We start from the raw sequence: 20,816 nt of genomic DNA on the forward strand, positions 1-20,816 counted from the left end.
GCCGGAATGTGGCGATGAGGGGATTTTCACAGTAACTTCATTGCGGCGTTAATGTAAGCCTACTTGTGACAATAATAAAGATTATTATTAGACTGATAGCAAGGGTGGACGGGTTGTCTCATGAGGAATGGTTTGGTGAGGGTAGGTTTGTATCGAGTAGAGTTTATAATCTTTATTATTGTCGTAAGTAAGCTTACATTAACACCGCAATGAAGTTACTGTAAAAATCCCCTCGTCACCACATTCCGGCGCCTGTTCGGGTACACAGAGGGAGAATTCAGAATGTCCAATTCACCCAACAAGCACATCTTTCGGGACTTGTGGGAGGAAACCGGAGCACCCGGAGGAAACCCACGCAGACACGGGGAGAACGTGCAGACTCCGCACAGTCCCCCAAGTCATTTAATCAAATTCATGATGAACGAAAGGGGGGGGTGACAGGTTATGGGGGGTCGGCAGGAATGCGGGGGGTTACGGTTACAATTAAATCAACAGTGATTGAGGGCAGCCTGGTGGCGCAGTGGTTAGCACTGCTACCTCATGGCGCCGAAGTCCCAGGTTCGATCCCGGCTCTGGGTCACTGTCCGTGCGGAGTTTGCACATTCTCCCCGTGTCTGCGTGGGTTTCGCCCCCCACAACCCAAAGATGTGCAGGGTAGGTGGATTGGCCACGCTAAATTGCCCCTTAATTGGAAAAAATGATTTAGGTACTCTCAATTTTAGAAAAAAATCAACTGTGATCTTATTGAGTGGCGGGGCGTGCTCGAGAGGCCGGGATGCCTATTCCTGCTCCGAATCCGATATCCGTCGGTGTGTACGTTCGAGAAAAACAAACAACAGGGTCCCAGTTAGCGACTGGAAGCGTGACTTTGGCTTCAAAGCGAGAGATTTCCGCGCGATGGGTTGGGGAAAATGGCCGCCACCCTGTTCTGTTCATTCCTTCTGATCTTCCAGATTGCCTCGCAGAGACCCCAGCGGCCAAAGAGTCTTCAGTTCGGCGACAGCCGTCACTCTCCTTTGCAGACCTGCTCCTCCCAGCTGACATACCTGTCGTTGCCAAGCAGGGCTCCGAGTGCCACGCGGACCCTAAGTACGTAAGAGATGTTCTGCTTGGAGGGCCTTCGGGCCTGTTCCTGTGCTGCAGTGTCCTTTGTTCTTTAGGGTTTAGTCCAAGATTGTTATCATGACCAGTACAGGCTTGGAGGGCCGAAGGGCCTGTTCCTGTGCTGCAGCGTCCTTTGTTCTTTAGGGTTTAGTCCAAGATTGTTATCATGACCAGTACAGGCTTAGAGGGCCGAAGGGCCTGTTCCTGTGCTGTATTGGTCTTTATTTACCAATATTTATTTCCCGAGGCATTGGAACTCTCCAACCTTTATTTCCCCAACATTCTTAAACTTTTTGGTGCTGTTCTCGATCGATTTGTCACCCCCCCTCCCCCCCCTCCCTCTCCATCCAACACCCATCTCCCCAAAGGTGCATCTGATTGTCAATTCTTCGCAGATAGAGCTATTTCCCACCGTAAGGTCAGAGGTGGCGAGAGGACAATGTTCAGCGACTCCTCAGATAATGAAGCAGCCCATGTCCAAATGCAGCAAGGCCTGGACAATATCCAGGCTTGGGGCTGACAAGTGGCAAGTTACATTCACGCCACACAAGCCCCAGGCAATGACCATCTCCTACAAGAGAGGATCTATCCCTCGCCCCTTGACATTCAATGGCATTACCATCGCTGAATCCCCCACTATCAACATCCTGGGGAGTTACCATTGACCAGACACTGAACTGGATCCATCCATATAAATACTGTGGCTACCAGAGCAGGTCAGAGGCTGGGAATCTTGATGTTCGACGGTAATGGCCTCCTTCAGCTTCGTTGTGTTCGCTCTCTCATGTGGCGTGGGCATCGTTGCGGCCAGGCCAGCATTTGCTGCCCCTCCCTGATTGCCCTCGATCGGAGAGGCTCGCTCGGCCATTCCAGAGGGGCCCGAAACCATCAGCCAAATTTACTGTGGGCCTGGAGTCACATGTAGGCCAGAATCGGTCAGGACGGCAGATTTCCTTGCCTGAAGGGTCAGTAGTAAACCAGATGGGTTTTTAATGACCATCGATAAGAGTTTCATGGTCAGGCGGCACAGTGGTTAGCACTGCTGCCTCACGCCGCCGGGAAGCCGGGTTCAATCCCAGCCCCGGGTCACTGTCCATGCGGCGTTTGCACATTCTCCCCGTGTCTGCGGGGTGTCACCCCCCCCCCCCCCCACAACCCAAAAAGATGTGCAGGGTAGATGGATTGGCCCCGCTTCATTGGAAAAAGAACGAATCGGGTACTCTAAATTTATTTTAAGAAGATAATCGTTCCAGGGTCATCATTACTGGGATTAGTGACAATTCCAGATTTTATTCATTGAATTTAAATTCCGCCATCTTCCCTGGTGGGATTCGAACCTCTGTCCCCAGATCATTAGCCTGGATTTTCAGTCCAGAGGACTGCTACACCATCCTGTTACTCTCCCCCCAAATCTCCTGTTTCTGATGTTCTGACCAATCAGATACCAATTTCCAAATGTTTTCCTTGGAACCACTTGGCGAGTGTTGACGCCGGATAACTTTTATTCCAAATTTGGGATGGGGGAGTGATATCAGGGGCGGGATTCTCTGTGGTAAATTCTCCGAGCGCACTGGCAGCAATGGCGGGGCGGATCTCGCGACAGAGGGTTCCGGCCCAGTCTGCAGGCCATGATCGTCACGGGTCTGGAGGCCTCTCGAGCCCATGTTCAAATCGGACGACGGGTTATGATTTTCGTAGGCCGAGGGGATTGAAGGAATCTCCCTTTTCTCTCGCAGGTTACCCCACACTTCAGAGTAGCCCAGAGGTCACACCGGATTCAGTTGACCTTCCTCCACCAACCCCACCGAAAAACAAACCCTACGAGGTTGGGAGCCAGAGAGACGTGTCGGAGGTGAGGCGCAGTGGATTTGAGTGGATTAGAGAGTGCCGATTAAATCAGGCAGCGAGGGAAAGAGGGGGAGAGAGAGAAAGAGGGAGGAGGCAACGGAGAGGTCGCGACAAAGGAAGTGAGCGCATCGAACGAGTGGGAGAAAAGGGTGGACGGGAGGGGGGGGAAAGGGGTCTTGTGAAAGGAGAGAGAAATCGGAAAGAAGAGGAAATCTGTGCAGGGGGGATAGGAGAAGGAAAGGATAGAGAGTGAGGGAGAGAGAGAGAGAGGGAGAGAAGGGGGTAGAGAAAGGGAGGGAAAGAGGGGCAGAGGGAAACAGAGTGAGGAAGTGAAGGGGACGAAAGAGAGGGAGATAGAGAGTGGTAGGGATAGAGAGTGGGAGTGAAAGAAAGAGAGTGGGAGGGGGAGGGGGCAAGGGGAAAGGGGAGAGAGAGGGGGATGGAGAGAGGGAGGGAGAGAGGGGAGAGAGAGATGGAAAGAGAGAGTAGGGGAGAGTGGTGAGAGGAGGAGGGAGGAAGAGAGTGGGAGAGAGATGGAAGGAGGGAGAGAGAGGGGAAGAGGCAGAGCAAGATAAAGTGGGAGAGGAATAAAGAGAGAGTGGGAGAGAGAGAGAGAAGGAGAGATAGAGATTGGGAGAAAGAGGGAGGGGAGAGAGGATGAGAGAGATAGATTATAAGAGAGTGGGAGAAACAAAGTGAGAGAGAATGCAAGAGAGAGAAAGAAAGAGAGGGAGGGAGGAGAATAAACAAAGGCATCAGAGAGAGAGACATGCCCCACAAAGCGATAGGGGAACTGTGCCAGAGTGGTAACACAGCCATTGAGCAGCCATGATGGTAAATGAATGGTGGAGCAGGCTCGACGGGCTGATTGGCCTCCTCCTGCTCCTGATGTTCCTCCTGTAAGATGTGGGAAAAGAGGAAAAGAGGGCGAACGGGGAGAAGGGGGGGAAGAGAGAGAGGTGGGAGAAAGAAGAGGTGCTGGCGAAGGACCCAAGGACAGGAGGGAATAGCGAGAGAGGAGGAACGATGAAATTGAGGGTGGAGGAAGAGAGGAGAGGGAGAGCGAACAGCAGCCATACTGGTTCGAATGAAGAGTTGAATCGGCATGAAGTGAGAGCTCGATCCGTCATTGGGCTGTGTTTCTTTTTTCAGGTCGCCCCGCGTCTGCCCGACAAGCTCTCACCCCGGCCTCCAACGCCTCCACCGAAAGTGAGGAGATCGCAGTCAATTATCCCCGCCGGATATTCCTTCGGAGCTGAATAGCAGCGATAGCGGACCTCCGTCTCCAACTGGAATCGTTTCCCTCCCGGGCACGCGGGAGACTCCTGAGAGCGAACACGGGCCGGGGTGGAGGGGGGGGGGGGGCGGTAGTGCTGTACGCTAACAGCAGACGTGTAGGCCCGACTGCCGCCCTCGCCGCGTGGCGTTCACCGGAGCGCGCCTTCCATCTCGTGTACGGCTCTCAAATCCGGGCCTGGCGCACGGGTTCATACCAGATCCTGTCCCTTCCCTCGGTCGGTGCGGCTAGCGGCCACAGCAAGACCCCGGATTGCACTCCACGCCGGCTGACGCTCCACCATCCCTCCCACCCACACACACACACACACATACAGCCCCCCCCCCCCCTCCACCAGCACACTCTTGCCTGCCGTTAGCCATGCCTGGGCATCGAGCGCCAACCTCCAATCGAGACGCCTTCACAATGCAGAATGGGAGTTCACCAGAGTGGGGTGGAGGGAGATCGTTCGACGTGCGTGGCGGAGAGAGAGAGAGAAAGAGGCAGACGAAATTGGAAGGGACAATCAAAACTCGCCAAGCTACCTTGACAGCATTTCAGCGCCCCCAGCCCTCCAACACTCTCTCTCCCAGTTAATAAGGAATGTTTATTGCAATGCACAATTTAAATTGTATATTAAATGGACAACTAAGAGGGTTAATTAACTCATTAATTTAAGATTCTAAACCACTTGAATGTAAGGATGTTAATAGCCGCAGTTGATTATTGATAATCATATCATGTTTGTTTCTAACACACCATTGGTTGAATTGGGGTTTGCCGTTCCACATTTGGTTCCAGAGCTGGAGTTCACACTCCTTGGAAGTGTTGTGGTCCACCTTCCGTGTCACGAATCATCCCCCCTTGGACCCCACTACTCCCTCTCCAACACTGCAACCCAAAAAGAGCCGTTGAGAGCTTCGAACCGAGGTACCGATGATTTCTGAAAGTACAGAACCCCCTTTTTTTTCCACTCACTCCAGCACAAGTACAGGCCCTGTGCTTGTTGGAAAATAAAGGTGGCTCTCCCTCGGACCCAGATGCAGGGTGGCACTGAAGCAAGGCGTCGAACCATACTGTCTCAGAGGTGAAAGTTTCATTTTACTCTGACGCCAAACAAGGTTGAGGAAGCTGGCCCAGCACCCTCTGAGCTCCATCCCAGCGTTGAGCTCCTGTTGCCAAGGACACGGACTTGAAAACCTCAGCACTTTTCCCACTGGGCGAAACAATCAGCACACTAAACCAATCGGAATAAAGTCCAAGTGGTCAATCTCAGTAGTTCACGTCTCACCTTCAGTCGAACTCATGCATCCTGTTGGACCAGTGTTGCGCAACTTTCTTTTTTGAAGAGCCTCTTTAAATGCCAAATTTCTACCAATCGCAACAATCTACACTGCAGTGAAAACGGTGCTGATTGGCTGGCAAGTCGACTGACTGGTTGGGGGGGGGTCACCATGGAGAAAGCAATTCTAATCACCCCAAGCTCCTGGATAATTCTAAGAAAGCACAGGGCTTGGACATATTCCTTTTGCTTACAGACCATGTGCATGGATATGCGTCGCTTCGAGCGAGTGTAAATGAGCCGTGTTATGAGATCGTCTGATCATCTTGAATTGGTTGGTAGCCCACTCAGGATTGTTCATCGAGCGCTGCCCCTTTTACCACAGCCTTTCCTACGGGGGTGTAAATTGTGGTTGTTTGAAGTTTGACACTCTTTGCATTTTGCCTGGGGAGCCATTACAGCCCCAGCAACGTGTTCTCGTTCTGAGCGCCAAGACTGTCAAGCAGCTGTTTTGACAGCGTGTCGTAGCGGCCATGTTTGCCCCCTGCCCCGAACGATCTGGGTTAATCCGACATCAGCATTGCGCACGCGCTGGTCACTGGTGGCAAACTGAGCCAAATGCTCTGGATTCTAACTGCTCTGCCTCACCTGAGAGGCAGTTCTACCCCATCTCCCCTCCCCCACCACACATTTAATGCCCTGACTAATCAGAACTGGACCCGTTCACTATTCTTGTTGCTACAACGTCTGAAACTGGAGGGGGGGGGGGGGGGGGGGGGGGGTAATGATAATTTGGCCAGACTACATCCCTGCCCTGGAGCCTTTAGTGCCGTCTCAGTGCTGAGTCCCCAGGCCGAATGAGACTCCATGCTAATCGCAAAGGCCCCCTTGAAGAGGACTGGGTTCGATTAGCTTGGTTGGGGGGGTGTCCCAGGTTCGATTCCCGGCTTGGGTCACTGTCTGTGCGAAGTCTGCACATCTTCCCCGTGTGTGCGTGGGTTTCCTCCGGGTGCTCCGGTTTCCTCCCACAGTCCAAAGATGTGCAGGTTGGGTGGATTGGCCGTGATCAATTGCCCTTAGTGTCCAAAATTGCCCTTAGCGTTGGGTGGGGTTACTGGGTTATGGGGATAGGGTGGAGGTGTTAACCTTGGGTAGGGTGCTCTTTCCAGGAGCCGGTGCAGACTCGATGGACCGAATGGCCTCCTTCTGCACTGTAAATTCTATGATATTTTAACAATCGCCCTAATTATTAGCCACAGGCCGGCCCTGCTATCTGCAGCTGACAAATAATTTACAGGAAGGCCTGTGGTCCGAGACGAGCGAGAGGACGGGCCTTACTCCGCGCGCAACAAGTAACCCAGTACATCCTAGCCCCCATCGGACATCCCCTCTCCCAGCAACAACATTCAGAGACACACTTATACCCCCACCCCCACCCACAACCACGCACAATCAAAAACAGAGGGCCCTGTAGAGAAGGCTCCCCTCCCGTAACCACCCCCCGATAGAATACCAGTTCAAAGCACTGTGACTTCTCGTAATGTTTAACATGCACTCCTGCTGTAAAGTTTGTAAATATACTGATTTTTAGAAAGAATAAAATGTCTTTATTGAGACGGGTGCGCGCGTACTCTGCGCCGCCACATCGAAATGAAATTCTGAGCTTCCTTTGTATTCATTATTAAATACGATGTGTACAGTGATTACTTTGCTCGTTTTCTGCTCCTTTCTCTCCTTTATTCAATCTCTCCAGGATTTGGGCATCGCCGGGCATGGGTCAACATTTGTCGCCCGTCCCTCATTGCCCTTGAACCGAGTGGCTCCCTATTTCCTTTTCTTTTTTTTAATTTAGAGTACCCAATTCATTTTTTCTGATTAAGAGACAATTTAGCGCAGCCAATCCACCTACCCTGCACATCTTTTGGGTTGTGGGGGGGGCGAAGCCCACGCAAAGACGGGGAGAATGTGCAAACTCCACACGGACAGGGACCCAGAGCCGGGATCAAGGCTCCCTATTTTCAAAAGGGGGAAATTGAGGGTCAACTGTGTTGCTCTGGGGTCACATGTAGGCCAGACAGGGGTAGGATGGCAGATTGAAGACCTGGAAGGAACTGAAGGCACTGTTGCCGCGTTTGCAGATGATACACAGATCTGTCGAGGGGCAGGTAGTATTGAGGAAGCTGCAGAAGGACTTGGACAGGCTAGGAGAGTGGGCAAAGAAGTGGCAGATGGAATACAATGTGGAAATGTGTGAGGTTGTGCACTTTGGTGGGAAGAATGGAGGCAAAGACTATTTTCTAAATGGGAAAAGGCTTCGGAAATCAGAAGCACAAAGGGACTTGGGAGTCCTTGTTCACGATTCTCTTAAGGTTTTGTGAAGGGTAGGTCATGCCTCACAAACCTTATTGAGTTTTTTGAGAAGGTGACCAAACAGGTGGATGAGGGTAAAGCGGTTGATGTGATGTATATGGATTTCAGTAAGGCGTTTAATAAGGTTCCCCACGGTAGGCTATTGCAGAAAATAAGGAAGTATGGGATTGAAGGTGATTTAGCGGTTTGGATCAGTAATTGGCTAGCTGAAAGAAGACAAAGGGTGGTGGTTGATGGCAAATGTTCATCCTGGAGTTCAGTTACTAGTGGTGTACCACAAGGATCTGTTTTGGGGCCACTGCTGTTTGTCATTTTTATAAATGACCTGGAAGAGGGTGTAGAAGGATGGGTTAGTAAATTTGCAGATGACACGAAGGTCGGTGGAGTTGTGGATAGTGCTGAAGGATGTTATAGGATACAGAGGGACATAGATAAGCTGCAGAGCTGGGCTGAGAGGTGGCAGATGGAGTTTAATGCGGAAAAGTGTGATGTGGTTCACTTTGGAAGGAGTAACAGGAATGCAGAGTACTGGGCTAATGGCAAGATTCTTGGTAGTGTAGATGAACAGAGGGATCTCGGCATCTAGGTACATAAATCCCTGAAAGTTGCCACCCAGGTTAATAGGGCTGTTAAGAAGGCATATGGTGTGCTAGCCTTTATCAGTAGGGGATTGAGTTTCGGAACCACAAGGTCATGCTGCAACTATACATAACTCTGGTGCGGCCGCTCCTGGAGTACTGCGTGCAGTTCTGGTCACCACATTATAGGAAGGATGTGGAAGCTTTGGAAAGGGTTCAGAGGAGATTTACTAGGATGTTGCCTGGTATAGAGGGAAGGTCTTACAAGGAAAGGCTCAGGGACTTGAGGTTGTATTCGTTAGAGAGGAGAAGGCTGAGAGGTGACTTAATAGAGACATATAAATAGTCAGAGGGTTAGATAGGGTGGACAGTGAGAGTCTTTTTCCTCGGATGAGGATAACAAACACGAGGGGACATAGCTTTAAATTGAGGGGTGGTAGATATAGGACAGATGTCAGAGGCAGTTTCTTTAATCAGAGAGTAGTAGGGGTGTGGAACGCCCTGCCTGCAACAGTAGTAGACTCGCCAACTTTAAGGGCATTTAAGTGGTCACTGGATAGACATATGAATGAAAATGGAATAGTGTAGGTCAGATAGGCTTCAGATGGTTTCACAGGTCGGCGCAACATCGAGGGCCGAAGGGCCCGTACTGCGCTGTAATGTTCTATGTTAACAGTTGGCAGTTAGGAAGGCAAATGCAATATTAGCATTCACGTCGAGAGGGCTAGAATACAAGAGCAGGGATGTACTTCTGAGGCTGTATAAGGCTCTGGTCAGACCCCATTTGAAGTATTGGGAGCAGTTTTGGGCCCCGTATCTAAGGAAGGATGTGCTGGCCTTGGCAAGGGTCCTGGGGAGGTTCGCAAGAATGATCCCTGGAATGAACAGCTTGTCGTATGAGGAACGATTGAGGACTCTGGGTCTGTACTCGATGGAGTTTAGAAGGATGAGGGGGGGATCATATTGAAACTTACAGGATACTGCGAGGCCTGGATAGAGTGGACGTGGAGAGGATGTTTCCACTTGTAGGAAAAACAAGAACCAGAGGACACCATCACCGACTAAAGGGAACAGAGATGAGGAGGAATTTCTTCAGCCAGAGGGTGGTGAATCTGTGAAACTCTTTGCCGCAGAAGGCTGTGGAGGCCAAATCACTGAGTGTCTTTAAGACATAGATAGATAGGTTCTTGATTAATAAGGGGATCAGAGGTTATGGGGAGAAGGCAGGAGAATGGGGATGAGAAACCTATTAGCCATGATTGAATGGCGGAGCAGACTCAATGGGCCGAGTGGCCTAATTCTGTTCCTATGTCTTATGGTCCAAATATATATTGACCCACGTGAAATAACTGGCTATGATGCCAATTATTCCCCACCACCCCCACCTCCAATCTTAATCACACCGGTAGTCTTTGGAGAGACAACCATTGAACAGAAGGTTTTTTTGGTATCAGGTTCTCATCCAGCCTCCATGCAAGAAATAGAGCCATTAATCCGACTTCAGGACAAATTGATTCCAAAAGGTGTTGGACGCGAATACGCGCGCGGACTCAACTCGTAAGACAAAACGCCTCCCCACCCTCCTCTCACTGCCAAGGGTCCAATCGAGTTCGTCCCGTTTCAGGGGAGAGCGGAGTTCCAGATCTTGGGGGTCACGGGCAAACAATGGCGGAGCGATTATATTCGGTGGGGGGGGGGGGTAGGGGCGGCATGTGGCGCAGTGGTTAGCGGTGGGACTGCGGCGCTGAGGACCCGGATTCGAATCCCAGCCCCGGGTCACAGTCCGTGTGGGGTTTGCACGTTCTCCCCGTTGCCTGCGTGGGTCTCACCCCCACAACCCAAAGAGGTGCAGGGTAGGTGGATTGGCCGCGCTAAACTGCCCCCTTAATTGGAGAAAAAAATAATTGGGCGCTCTAAACTTTAAAGAAAATAATCGGGGGAGTGCTCAAGAGGCCCGGTTTTGGGCAGCGGAGAGATCGCGGAGGGGTCTGGGGTTACGACATCCTGGGCTAGTGTGTGGTCAATTCAATCCCGACAGGTCCTGGAGTCGCAACACCAGTGCATTGACCAATATTTCTCATCATAACGTCTGAAGTCTTTGGCACGTTGCTGCCCGATAATTACAGTCACCTGGTTTGTAAGTTTTAACACAATTAGCGTTTGTTTATAACAGGAACTATAATGACCGATACGCCGAGTACAACTGGTTAACTATTAACTCATTCCTAATTCCCCATTTTAACTTGCCTGCCCACCCTCGACACACATACACACACAAGAGACAGACAAACACCGAGGGGCGGAAAGGGGTAAAAACCATAAATGAAAGGGAAAAGAGTTTATGTTTCAGATGATGTTTTTTTTTTAGCATATCTTCTTTCACAGCACGCTTATGGGTTAAGTCTTTGTTTGCAGCCCAGAATGGTCTCTGTAGATTCATTCATCCAGGTTCTCTGTAGTTTTAGAAATGCAGCTCTCACACAGGCTTTCTGGAGAGAGTTAGCACTCACAGGCTTACGGGAGCGATAGATAGTCGGTTCTCCCTCTGCTCTGCCAGAATCAAAACTGAAATTCCTTAGGATGCTGAAAAGCATCCCATTTGGACAGGATCCAATCCCCACCTGTTACCGGGCAGAGTGCGGCCTTTTGGGCCAATTCATTGGCCACCAATCAAACCGAGTCTCTCCCCATCTTGCTCACTGATGCTGGCACCTCTGTGGTCTCCTGCTCAAACCAGCACTAAATGCTGGCAGAGTGATCGCTCCTGCAGGAATTAAAGGTACAGGCCGCTTGTCTTAAAGGGGCGTGTCCATGAAGCAAAACAAGGACGGCAGAATAAAAGAAAGGGGAATGATGGGAATAAACAGGAAGGAGCCTTACACTGGAGGAGATACAGAGAGAGATGAGACCATGGGGGGGGGGGGGGGGGGGGGGGTTTGAGGACGAGAGTGATCATTTGAAAATTGTGGCCAGGCAAGGAGCCAGAGTGCGCCCCGGGGGGTGGGGGGAGGGGGGGGGGGTTATAATAGGGGAACGGGACGTGCTGCAATGTAAGACACGGATAGTGCTTCTGCAAAGCACCTTGGGACATTTTACTGCACAGAAGGCAGACTGATGCTGTCCGACGTGGTTAGGCTCTCGGCCTAGCATCTCATCAAACGCCAACAGCGGGCTCCTCCGCTTCCTCGGCAGCGCATCTACACCCACGGGGTTTCCCGACGGTGGCCATAATGGGAAAACCGTGCCGGAAAACGGGACGGAGAATCCCCGCTCCAGGCCTCTTTCCAAAGAGACATATTGAGTGAACGGAGAGCGAATAAGACCACACTGTGACTCAACGAGTTCAAACACTTCATTTTATTTCCACTCGACGCTTCAGTAACGTACGGTTCCCAGAAACCATCTGGTCAGGACCGGCCGTCTTCACAACTGCCGGCGGGAGAAAAGGAGAAGCGATTTATTGTTCCACTCCCCCGGAATATTGATCGCCATTCCCCGCTAAAGCTTCCTCCTCCTCGGTGTGAACTTTGCCTGGAAAAGACAGGAATCGAACAATTTTGACACACGGTTCATTTAAACGGCCCCACTCGCTTCTTGTTTTGGTGAGAGAGGTTAGGGAATTGTTGATGCCCGAAAGGGTCTTGTTGATGAGTCACCGAAAATAGTTCATGACTCACGACAAAGATATATCCCGGTGAGGAAGAAGGATTCTGGGAAGGGGATAAGTCAGCCGTGGTTAACCAAGGATGTGAAGGGCGGTATTACCCTGAAAGAAAATGCATATAACGTGGCAAAGATCAGTGGTAAACCAGAGGATTGGGGAAGTTTTTTAAAAACCAACAAGGGATGACCAAAAACTATACTAAAAAGGGAGAAGATAAAAGAAAAAATTAAAAATGAAAATCGCTTATTGTCACGAGTAGGCTTCAATGAAGTCACTGTGAAAAGCCCCTAGTCGCCACATTCCGGCGCCTGTCCGGGGAGGCTGGTACGGGAATCGAACCGTGCTGCTGGCCTGCTTGGTCTGCTTTCAAAGCCAGCGATTTAGCCGAGTGAGCTAAACCAGCCCCTAAATTGAGGGCAAACCAGCTATTGATATAAAAACGGACAGCAAGGCATATATATATAGGGCAGCGCGGTAGCACAGTGGTTAGCACAGTTCCTTCACAGCTCCAGGGTCCCAGGTTTGATTCCCGGCTTGGGTCACTGTGTGGAGTCTGCACGTTCTTCGAGAACAAAACTGGGAAATGGCAATGGGGAACCAGGAGATGACAGAGGAGTTAATCAAACACTTTGTGTCAGTCTTCACAATGGGAGACAGTAACATCATTCCAAAAATACTAAATAATTAAGAGATAGAGAAGGGAGTGGGGAGGAAATAAATACATCAACTCACACAAGAGAAAAAGTATTAGGGAAAGTAGGCTAATGGCCAGGAAGTCCCCTGGACCTGATGGGTTGAATTCCAGGATGTTCAAGGAAGTAGCGACAGAAATGTACTGGTAGTAATCGTACAGGAATTCTTCAATTCTGGAAAGTACCAGAGGATTGGAAAACTGCCAAAGTAAAACTGAGGGAGACGAAAAAAAACAGGTAACTATCGGCCAGATAGCGTAACCGATTGCGAGAGGGTTCTTGAGTGTGCAGGTCGCTGTGGTCGACAAGGCCAGGTTAACACTCAGTGGCACTTTGAAGGAGAGGTTTGTAGAAACACGGAATTCAGGCCAAGGAAATCGTACCGGGAAAGGGATAAAGATCAAAGCCAACAGCCACGGTTGTTGAGAAACGTGTTCAGAGGGGGGGGGGGGCGACGCGCGGACACTCCCGCGCCAGCCGCCATTGTCAAATCCCGTGCTTACCAAAGTCCCTCGCAAACAATCAGGGAAGGGACATTCCATCCGGCTGTTGTGGGTCAACCCATCCACATTCCCGGCATCCTGGAATGAAGGACAATAAGGTTAGACCGCTCGTCTTTCCCCCACAGGGACACATTCATTGCAAAACACTGGGCATGATTCTCCGACCCCCCCCCCCCCCGGCGATTCTCCGGCCCGCAATGGGCCGAGCGGCCGCCCGTTTCTGGCTGGTTCCGCCAGCGTAAATTAGACCTGGTACTTAACAGGGGGGGACCCAGCTCTGCGGGTGGCCTCCGGGGTCCTCAGGGGGGCGCGGGGGGGGGGGGGGGGATCTGGCCCCCGGGGGCTGCCCCCACGGTGGCCTGGCCCGCGATCGGGGCCCACCGATCCGTGGGCGGCCCTGTGCCGTGGGGGCACCCTTTCCCTCCGCACTGTCCGCTGTGGACCTCCGCCATGGCCTGTGCGGAGACGAACCCCCCCCCCCCCCACCGCGCATGCGCTGGGATGACACCAGCACCACGCTGGCACTCCCGCGCGTGTGCCAACTCGTGCCGGCCGGCGGAGGCTCTTCAGCACCGGTTGGCACGGGACCTACCCCGACGACGCCGGCCTAGCCCCTGAAGGTGTGGCGGCCCGGCCGGAGTGGTTCACGCCATTCCTCAGCCCCGGGACCGGGTAGGGTAGAATCCCACCCACTGCCTTCAAATCTCTGTAAAGGACAGGTAGTACTGTACTGAGGACGCAGTGGGGGAGGGCTGCAGAAGGAATTGGACAGGCTAGGAGAGTGGACAAAGAAGTGGCAGATGGAATACAATGTGGAAAAGTGTGAGGTTGTGCACTTTGATAGGAGGATTGGAGGCATAGACTATTTTCTAAATGGGAAAAGGTTTGGGAAATCAGAAGCACAAAGGGACGCGGGAGTCCTGGTTTGCGATTCTCTTAAGGTTAACGTGCAGGTTCCTCAGAGATGAGGAGGAATTTCTTCAGCCAGAGGCTGGTGAATCTGTGGAACTCTTTGCCGCAGAAGGCTGTGGGGGCCAAATCACTGAGTGTCTTTAAGACAGAGATGGATAGGTTCTTGATTAATAAGGGGGTCAGGGGTTACGGGGAGAAGGCAGGAGAATGGGGATGAGATATCAGCCATGATTGAATGGCGGAGCAGACTCGATGGGCCGAATGGCCTAATTCTGCTCCTATGTCTTAAGGACCTCCCAACACACTCCCGTTTCTATCTCCTCCTGTTTATAGATTGAGCGACGCCTCGGCACTATTAAACACCATTAATCTCCAGTTAACACGGGATACAATCTCATAAGGATGACCCTGACCCTTCAGTCACTTCCTCCAGGTGTTAACTTCAACAAGATTAAACATAGAAAGATAGAAAATAGCAGAAGACGATTCAGCCCTTCGAGACTGCTCATTACGGCTAATCCTTGATCGCGAAGGCATGTTCCCACTTTCTCCCCAAGCTCATTGACGCCATTAAAATCGAAAAGGATTTTATACGTTTCAGCAAGATCCACTCTCTTCTAAACTCCGGCGAGGTCACACTCCGGCGCCTGTTCGGGTACACGGAGGGAGAATTCAGAATGTCCAATTCACCCAGCAAGCACGTCTTTCGGGACTTGTGGGAGGAAACCGGAGCGCCCGGAGGAAACCCCACGCAGACACGGGGGAGAGAACGGGCGTACTCCGCACAGGCAGTGCTGGGAATCGAACCCGGGGCCCTGGCGCTGTGAAGCAACAGTGCTAACCACTGTGCCACAGTGTGGATTCCGAAAGGGAATTGGGGAAAACACAGGGGGGAGGTACCGACCTCCTGGAAAGATTCAACAAGGTCATCATCAGCTTCTCGTTTCCCACCAGGCCGCAGATCGAAGGACCAATGCTGTGCAGACAGGAAGTTGACAAAGATGGCGCTGCCCAGCGCAAAACAGACCAGCAATTTCATCGTGGGTGACATTCCGGGAGAGCGAGGGCGTCGTGAGCTGCAAATTTTAAAACATAGATTGAATTATTCGTCAGTTGGAAAAATAAGTGGGGTGGGGTGTACGTGCCATACAGAATCAGCTCTAAGAATGAATATTGTTTTAAAAAGAGAATGGATTTTAAAAGAAATTCTTCTGCTATCCAATTAAGGGGGCGATTTAGCGCGGCCAATCCACCTACCCTGCACATAGAACATAGAACAGTACAGCACAGAACAGGCCCTTCGGCCCTCGATGTTGTGCCGAGCAATGATCACCCTACTCAAACCCACGTATCCACCCTATACCCGTAACCCCCCCTTAAACTTACTTATTTAGGACACTACAGGCAATTTAACCTGGCCAATCCACCTAACCCGCACATCTTTGGACTGTGGGAGGAAACCGGAGCACCCGGAGGAAACCCACGCACACACGGGGAGGACGTGCAGACTCCACACAGACAGTGACCCAGCCGGGAATCGAACCTGGGACCCTGGAGCTGTGAAGCATTTATGCTAACCACCATGCTACCGTGCTGCCCAAAACCCATCTTTGGGTTGTGGGGGCGAAACCCACGCAGACACGGGGAGAATGTGCAAACTCCACACGGACAGTGACCTGTTAAGTAATGGGTTAAGAGACATTGCAATTAGTTGTCTCATTTATGTTAAGTGTTCAATGATTGACACTGATATGTAAAGGGGCTTCAGGTGGACTTGTGATGATCTGTAGAGTTCTGTGCAGAGTGAGTTTGAACCATTAAAGGTGTGTTAGGGGAAAAAGGAGCTGAACGCTTGCCTCTTCATACCACAGCATCTGATGCATTTAACATGACCCGGGGCCGGGATCGAACGCGGATCTTCGGCGCCGTGAGGCAGCAGTGCTAACCGTGCCGCCAAAGAAGTGTTTTAATTAGCCCCCCAGAATCCTTTAGGCACTGAAATTAGGAGCAGGAGGAAGCTCTTTGGCCCTTCAAGTCTGTTCAGCCATTCAATATGATCAGGGTTGACCCTTGACCTCAAAGCCATATTCCTGCTTTCTCCCCATACACCTTGATGCCATTAAAATCTCATCCTTCTAAACTCTAGTTTATACAGGCCTTGTTGAAGCAGCCACTTCTCACAGGACAGTTCGCCAACCCCAGTACAGCTAACAGCCATACTTAAGGGCATTACTAACAAATATTTCATCGAATCAGAGAATTTACATTCGGGTCATTCGGCCCATCGAGTGTGCACCGGGCCTTGGAACGAGCACCCTATCTAACCCCGCACCCTATTCCTGTAGCCCAGTAACCCTGCCGAACATTTTTTTGGACGCTAAGGGTAATGTAGCATAGTCGATCCACCTAACCCGCACATCTTTGGACTTGTGGGAGGAAACCGGAGCACCCGGAGGAAACCCACGCAGACACGGGGGAGAACGTGCAGACTCCGCACAGACAGTGACCCAAGCCGGGAACCGAACCTGGGACCCTGGAGCTGTGAAGCAACTGTGCTAACCACTGTGCTACCGTGCTGCCCCTGTGCTACCATGCTGCATTTCTTGGGGCCTTACATACTGCAGTATGATTCGTGACACCAGGTAAGAGACAAACTGCCCAAATCCCTTGGGAGACTTGAGGCAGCTGCCAGAACGGTTTTGCAATTTGTGTATTATGAGGAGCAACTAGATTTTACATTAAAGTTGGGCGGCACGGTGGCGCAGTGGTTAGCACTGCTGCCTGACAATGCTGAGGACCCGGGTTCGATCCCGGCCCCGGGTCACTGTCCGTGTGGAGTTTGCACATTCTCCCCGTGTCTGCATGGGTCTCACCCCCACAACTGTAAGTTGTGCAGGGTAGGATGGGTTGACCACACTAAATTGCCCCTTAATTGGGAAAAAAAAATTGGGTACTCTAAATTTAGTTTTTTAAATAAATAAATAAATACAAGAACGCCTTTACGTAGTTAGCAGTATGTTTTAAGAGATCCCCCAAAAAAAGTTTTGGCCTCAAATAAACCCCCCGCCCCCAGCTCACCCTTTAGATGGCAACAGTCCTTACAGATTATCTTACCTCAAAATTTCCAATAACTTTACCACGCAGTACCCTGATGCTGTAGCGTTCACTGAGTGTGAAAGAAAACTGGTTCTCACAGGTCTGGGGAGAGTGCAGGAGTTTGGTGTTAAGATAGAGGATCAGCCATGATCATATCGAAAGGCGGAGCAGGCCCGAAGGGCAAAATGGCCGACTCTTGCTCCTATTTTTCTGTTTCCCTATTTTAAAAGTAAACTTACACCATCTTTGTCTCATTTATTTACAATCTTTCAATTGTATATGTTTCCCTTTGAAATTCAACAGCCAACTTCAAACTACTTCTTTCTTTGCTTGATGTAAATTCTTATTTAAGTTCCCGTGATCCCTGTATTCATCATCGCATCAAACCACTTGCCTTCACGCCCTTCTTATTGAACATAGAACATACAGTATAGAAGGAGGACATGTGGCCCATCCCATCTGTCACTTAAGCCCTCACTTCCACCCTATCCCCATAACCCAATAAATCCTCCTATCCTTTTTGGTCACTAAGGGTAATTTATCATGGCTGATCCACCTAACCTGCACGTCTTTGGACTGTGGGAGGAAACAGGAGCACACGGAGGAAACCCACACAGACACGGGGAGAACGTGCAGACTCCGCATAGGCAGTGACCCAGTGGGGAATCGAACCTGGGACCCTGGCGCTGTGAAGCCACAGTGCTATCCACTTATGCAACGTGCTGCCCACAAGTTCGACCGTTGAAATCTGCTGCGCACGCCCCCATTCCATTATAAGAGAATATCACAGCGTTATTACTAACAATCTTTGCACACTGATTTATTTGCGGAGATACAAGTCACAAGCAAATACCTCCTAACCCTCCAGTATCAGTCTGCTCCTATTAATAGGAGCTCAAGTGAGCCGCCGGTGGTTAAGGAAAGACCATTCAGCCCATTGCATCTTCTCTAGGACATTGACCAGCACCTGCACATTCTCTCCCTCCCCCCCCCCCCCCCCCCCCCACCCAAACTTTATCTCACAGCCCGAGCGTGGTTCTGCCTTGCAAACCCCACCCCTCACAGTCAACACTCTGGCCTACTCATCATCTTCACTGTGTACCGTGGCTCCACCACACCCACATTTTTGAGGCTCACTATTCGCGGAATCACAGAATAATAGTGCAGAAGAAGCCATTCGGCCCGTCCAGTCTGCACTGACTGTTCACTGCAGATTTGACATGCTCTTTGACTGTCGTCAACTGGCTAAGCCCTGCACTCGACAGGGGATTCCTTGGGAATATGCAAGTGGGCAGCGCAGTGGAGCAGTTCTCAGCACGCTTGCCTCACAGCGCCAGGGTCCCAGGTTCGATTCCCGGCTGGGTCACTGTCTGTGCGGAGTCTGCACGTTCGTGTCTGCGTGGGTTTCCTCCGGGTGCTCCACCGTCCTCCCACAGTCCAAAGACGTGCAGGTTAGGTGGATTGGCCATGCTAAATTGCCCTTAGTGTCCAGGGATGTACAGGTGAGGTGGGGTTACGGGGATAGGACGAGGGAGGGGGGAGTAGGGCCCAAGTCGGGTGCTCTTTCGGAGGGTCAGTGCGGACTCGATGGGCTGAATAGCCTTCCTCTGCACTGTGGGGAGATCTATGATCTATGATACAGCTGGAAACTGCCTCCTTTAGCTCAGGGAACGGGAGCAACTGATTAAAGAGTTGACCATGGAGGGCAGCATAACAATGAGGGAACAAGAAATCCCTTACCTTGTCTGGTTGCGACTCGGAGCCCTGTGCTCAGTTTGAATCTCGGCCGCTGTATATATACAATACAGGCATTAAGATCCCAATGGGGGGGGGGGGAAGTGGAATCCTGCAGAGGATTAAACTAAACCCATAATCCCCTCTCCGCCATACCTGTAATTATTGAGCCGCTGAAGTCAACTCCAACAAATTGATCAATCTCCGGGGGACGAATTATGATTCCAAAGTGCCCAGGCTAAAAGTTCGCCTTAAAGTGGCACAGTGGGGCGTAGATGTAAATGTATTAGTCAGAAATTACTTCCCCTTCAGAAGAGCTGTTAATCCATTTAGCTGTTACAGATTAAAGACACATTAAACAGGTCCCCTACCTTGTAACCATATGACAAGGCGATATTTCGGATCTTGCACCTCAGATTTGAAGATGGAAACCCATTCTTTGCACACATTTTTTAAGATGCACTGGGGATCAGAGGTACCTTGGTGTGTGCCTGTCGTGAGGGCACGTCCTGTTGATTCCCCTATTTCCTCTGTCTATTATTTTTGCCGTTACTATTTTCGATCCATGGATGGATTAATGGACGTGTCTTTAAGGCAAGCAGATGAGGGAACAAAATGGAACATCTCAAAGTTTGCAGATGTTGGGTTGGGGTGGGAGGGTGAATTGTGACGAGGATGCAGGGATCCTACAGCAAGACCTGGACAGGTTGGGCGAGTGGGCAAACCAATGGCAGATGCAGTATAATTTGGATAAGTGTGCGTTTATTCACTTTGGAAGCAAAAACAGGAAGGCAGATTACTACCTGAATGGTTGTAAATTGGGAGAGGAGAGTGTGCAGTGGGACCTGGGTGTCCTTGTGCACCATTCGCTGAAGGTCAGCATGCAGGTACAGCAGGCGGTAAAGAAGGCTAATGGTATGTTGGCCTTCATTGCGAGAGGTTTTGAGTACAGAAGCAGGGATGTGTTGCTGCAATTGTACAGGGCCTTGGTGAGGCCACACCTGGAGTATTGGGGGCAGTTTTGGCCTCCTTCTCTGAGGGAGGATGTTCTTGCTCTCGAGGGAGAGCAGCAAAGGTTTACCAGACTGATTCCAGGGATGGCGGGACTGTCACGTGAGGACAGATTGCCGAGGTTAGGATTGTTCTCGCTGGAGTTCAGAAGAATGAGGGGGGATCTTATAGAGACTTATAAAATTCTAACAGGACGAGACAGGGTAGATGCAGGGAAGATGTTACCAATGATGGGTGTGTCCAGAACCAGGGGTCACAGCCTGAGGATTCAGGGTAAACCATTTCGGACAGAGATAAGGAGACATTTCTTCACACCAAGAAATGAAATGAAATGAAAATCACTTATTGTCATGAGTAGGCTTCAATGAAGTTACTGTGAAAAGCCCCTAGTCGCCACATTCCCGAGAATGGTGAACCTGTGGAATTCATTACCACAGGAAGTAGTTGATGCTAAAACATTGAATATATTCAAGAGGCGGCTGGATATAGCACTTGGGGAGAATGGGATCAAAGGCTATGGGGAGAAAGCAGGATTAGGCTATTGAGTTGGATGATCAGCCATGATCGTGATGAATGGCGGAGCAGGCTCGAAGGGCCAAAAGGCCTCCTCCTGCCCCTATCTTCTATGTATCTATGTGACATTCAGAGGTTACAGAGGGAACACTCCGCTCATCTCTGCTGGTTTAAATAGGAGCTGGAAGACTTGTCAACACCAGAGAGAAAGATGGGGTGCGACTCGGTTTGAT

At 50.8% G+C, this 20,816-nt stretch overlaps 2 protein-coding genes across 2 annotated transcripts in view; one reads left to right on the forward strand and one right to left on the reverse strand.

Annotated features, from left to right (window-relative positions):
• The window catches only part of LOC119957341 (dedicator of cytokinesis protein 5-like), a 72,127-nt gene extending 65,621 nt beyond the window's left edge, over positions 1-6,506 (forward strand). Inside the window, 3 exon segments of the mRNA XM_038785242.1 lie at positions 954-1,089; positions 2,841-2,956; positions 4,105-6,506. Coding sequence (XP_038641170.1) covers positions 954-1,089; positions 2,841-2,956; positions 4,105-4,215 — 363 coding nt within the window. The 3' untranslated portion in view covers positions 4,216-6,506.
• A 5,294-nt stretch (positions 6,507-11,800) lies between these two features.
• On the reverse strand, positions 11,801-19,144 carry LOC119957481 (progonadoliberin-1-like). Its single transcript, XM_038785574.1, has 4 exons — positions 19,066-19,144; positions 15,134-15,305; positions 13,318-13,395; positions 11,801-11,989 (listed from the first exon to the last, which is right to left on the reverse strand). Exons 2-4 carry the CDS (start codon positions 15,278-15,280, stop codon positions 11,957-11,959), a joined length of 258 nt encoding a protein of 85 aa, XP_038641502.1. The 5' UTR covers positions 15,281-15,305; positions 19,066-19,144; the 3' UTR covers positions 11,801-11,956.
• Positions 19,145-20,816: the final 1,672 nt, after the last annotated feature.

The sequence above is a fragment of the Scyliorhinus canicula genome, chromosome 26 (genome assembly GCF_902713615.1).
Source record: "Scyliorhinus canicula chromosome 26, sScyCan1.1, whole genome shotgun sequence".
Classification (NCBI taxonomy): domain Eukaryota; kingdom Metazoa; phylum Chordata; class Chondrichthyes; order Carcharhiniformes; family Scyliorhinidae; genus Scyliorhinus; species Scyliorhinus canicula.

What these genes read in the sequence shown, in the direction of transcription:
- LOC119957481 (XM_038785574.1), bottom strand. Translation starts at nt 15,280, where the DNA reads ATGTCACCCACGATGAAATTGCTGGTCTGTTTTGCGCTGGGCAGCGCC. An exon ending in TTGTTGAATCTTTCCAGGAG is followed by an intron (nt 13,396 to 15,133) that starts GTCGGTACCTCC and finishes CCTTCATTCCAG; the next exon opens with GATGCCGGGAATGTGGATGG. An exon ending in ATTGTTTGCGAGGGACTTTG is followed by an intron (nt 11,990 to 13,317) that starts GTAAGCACGGGA and finishes TGTCTTTTCCAG; the next exon opens with GCAAAGTTCACACCGAGGAG.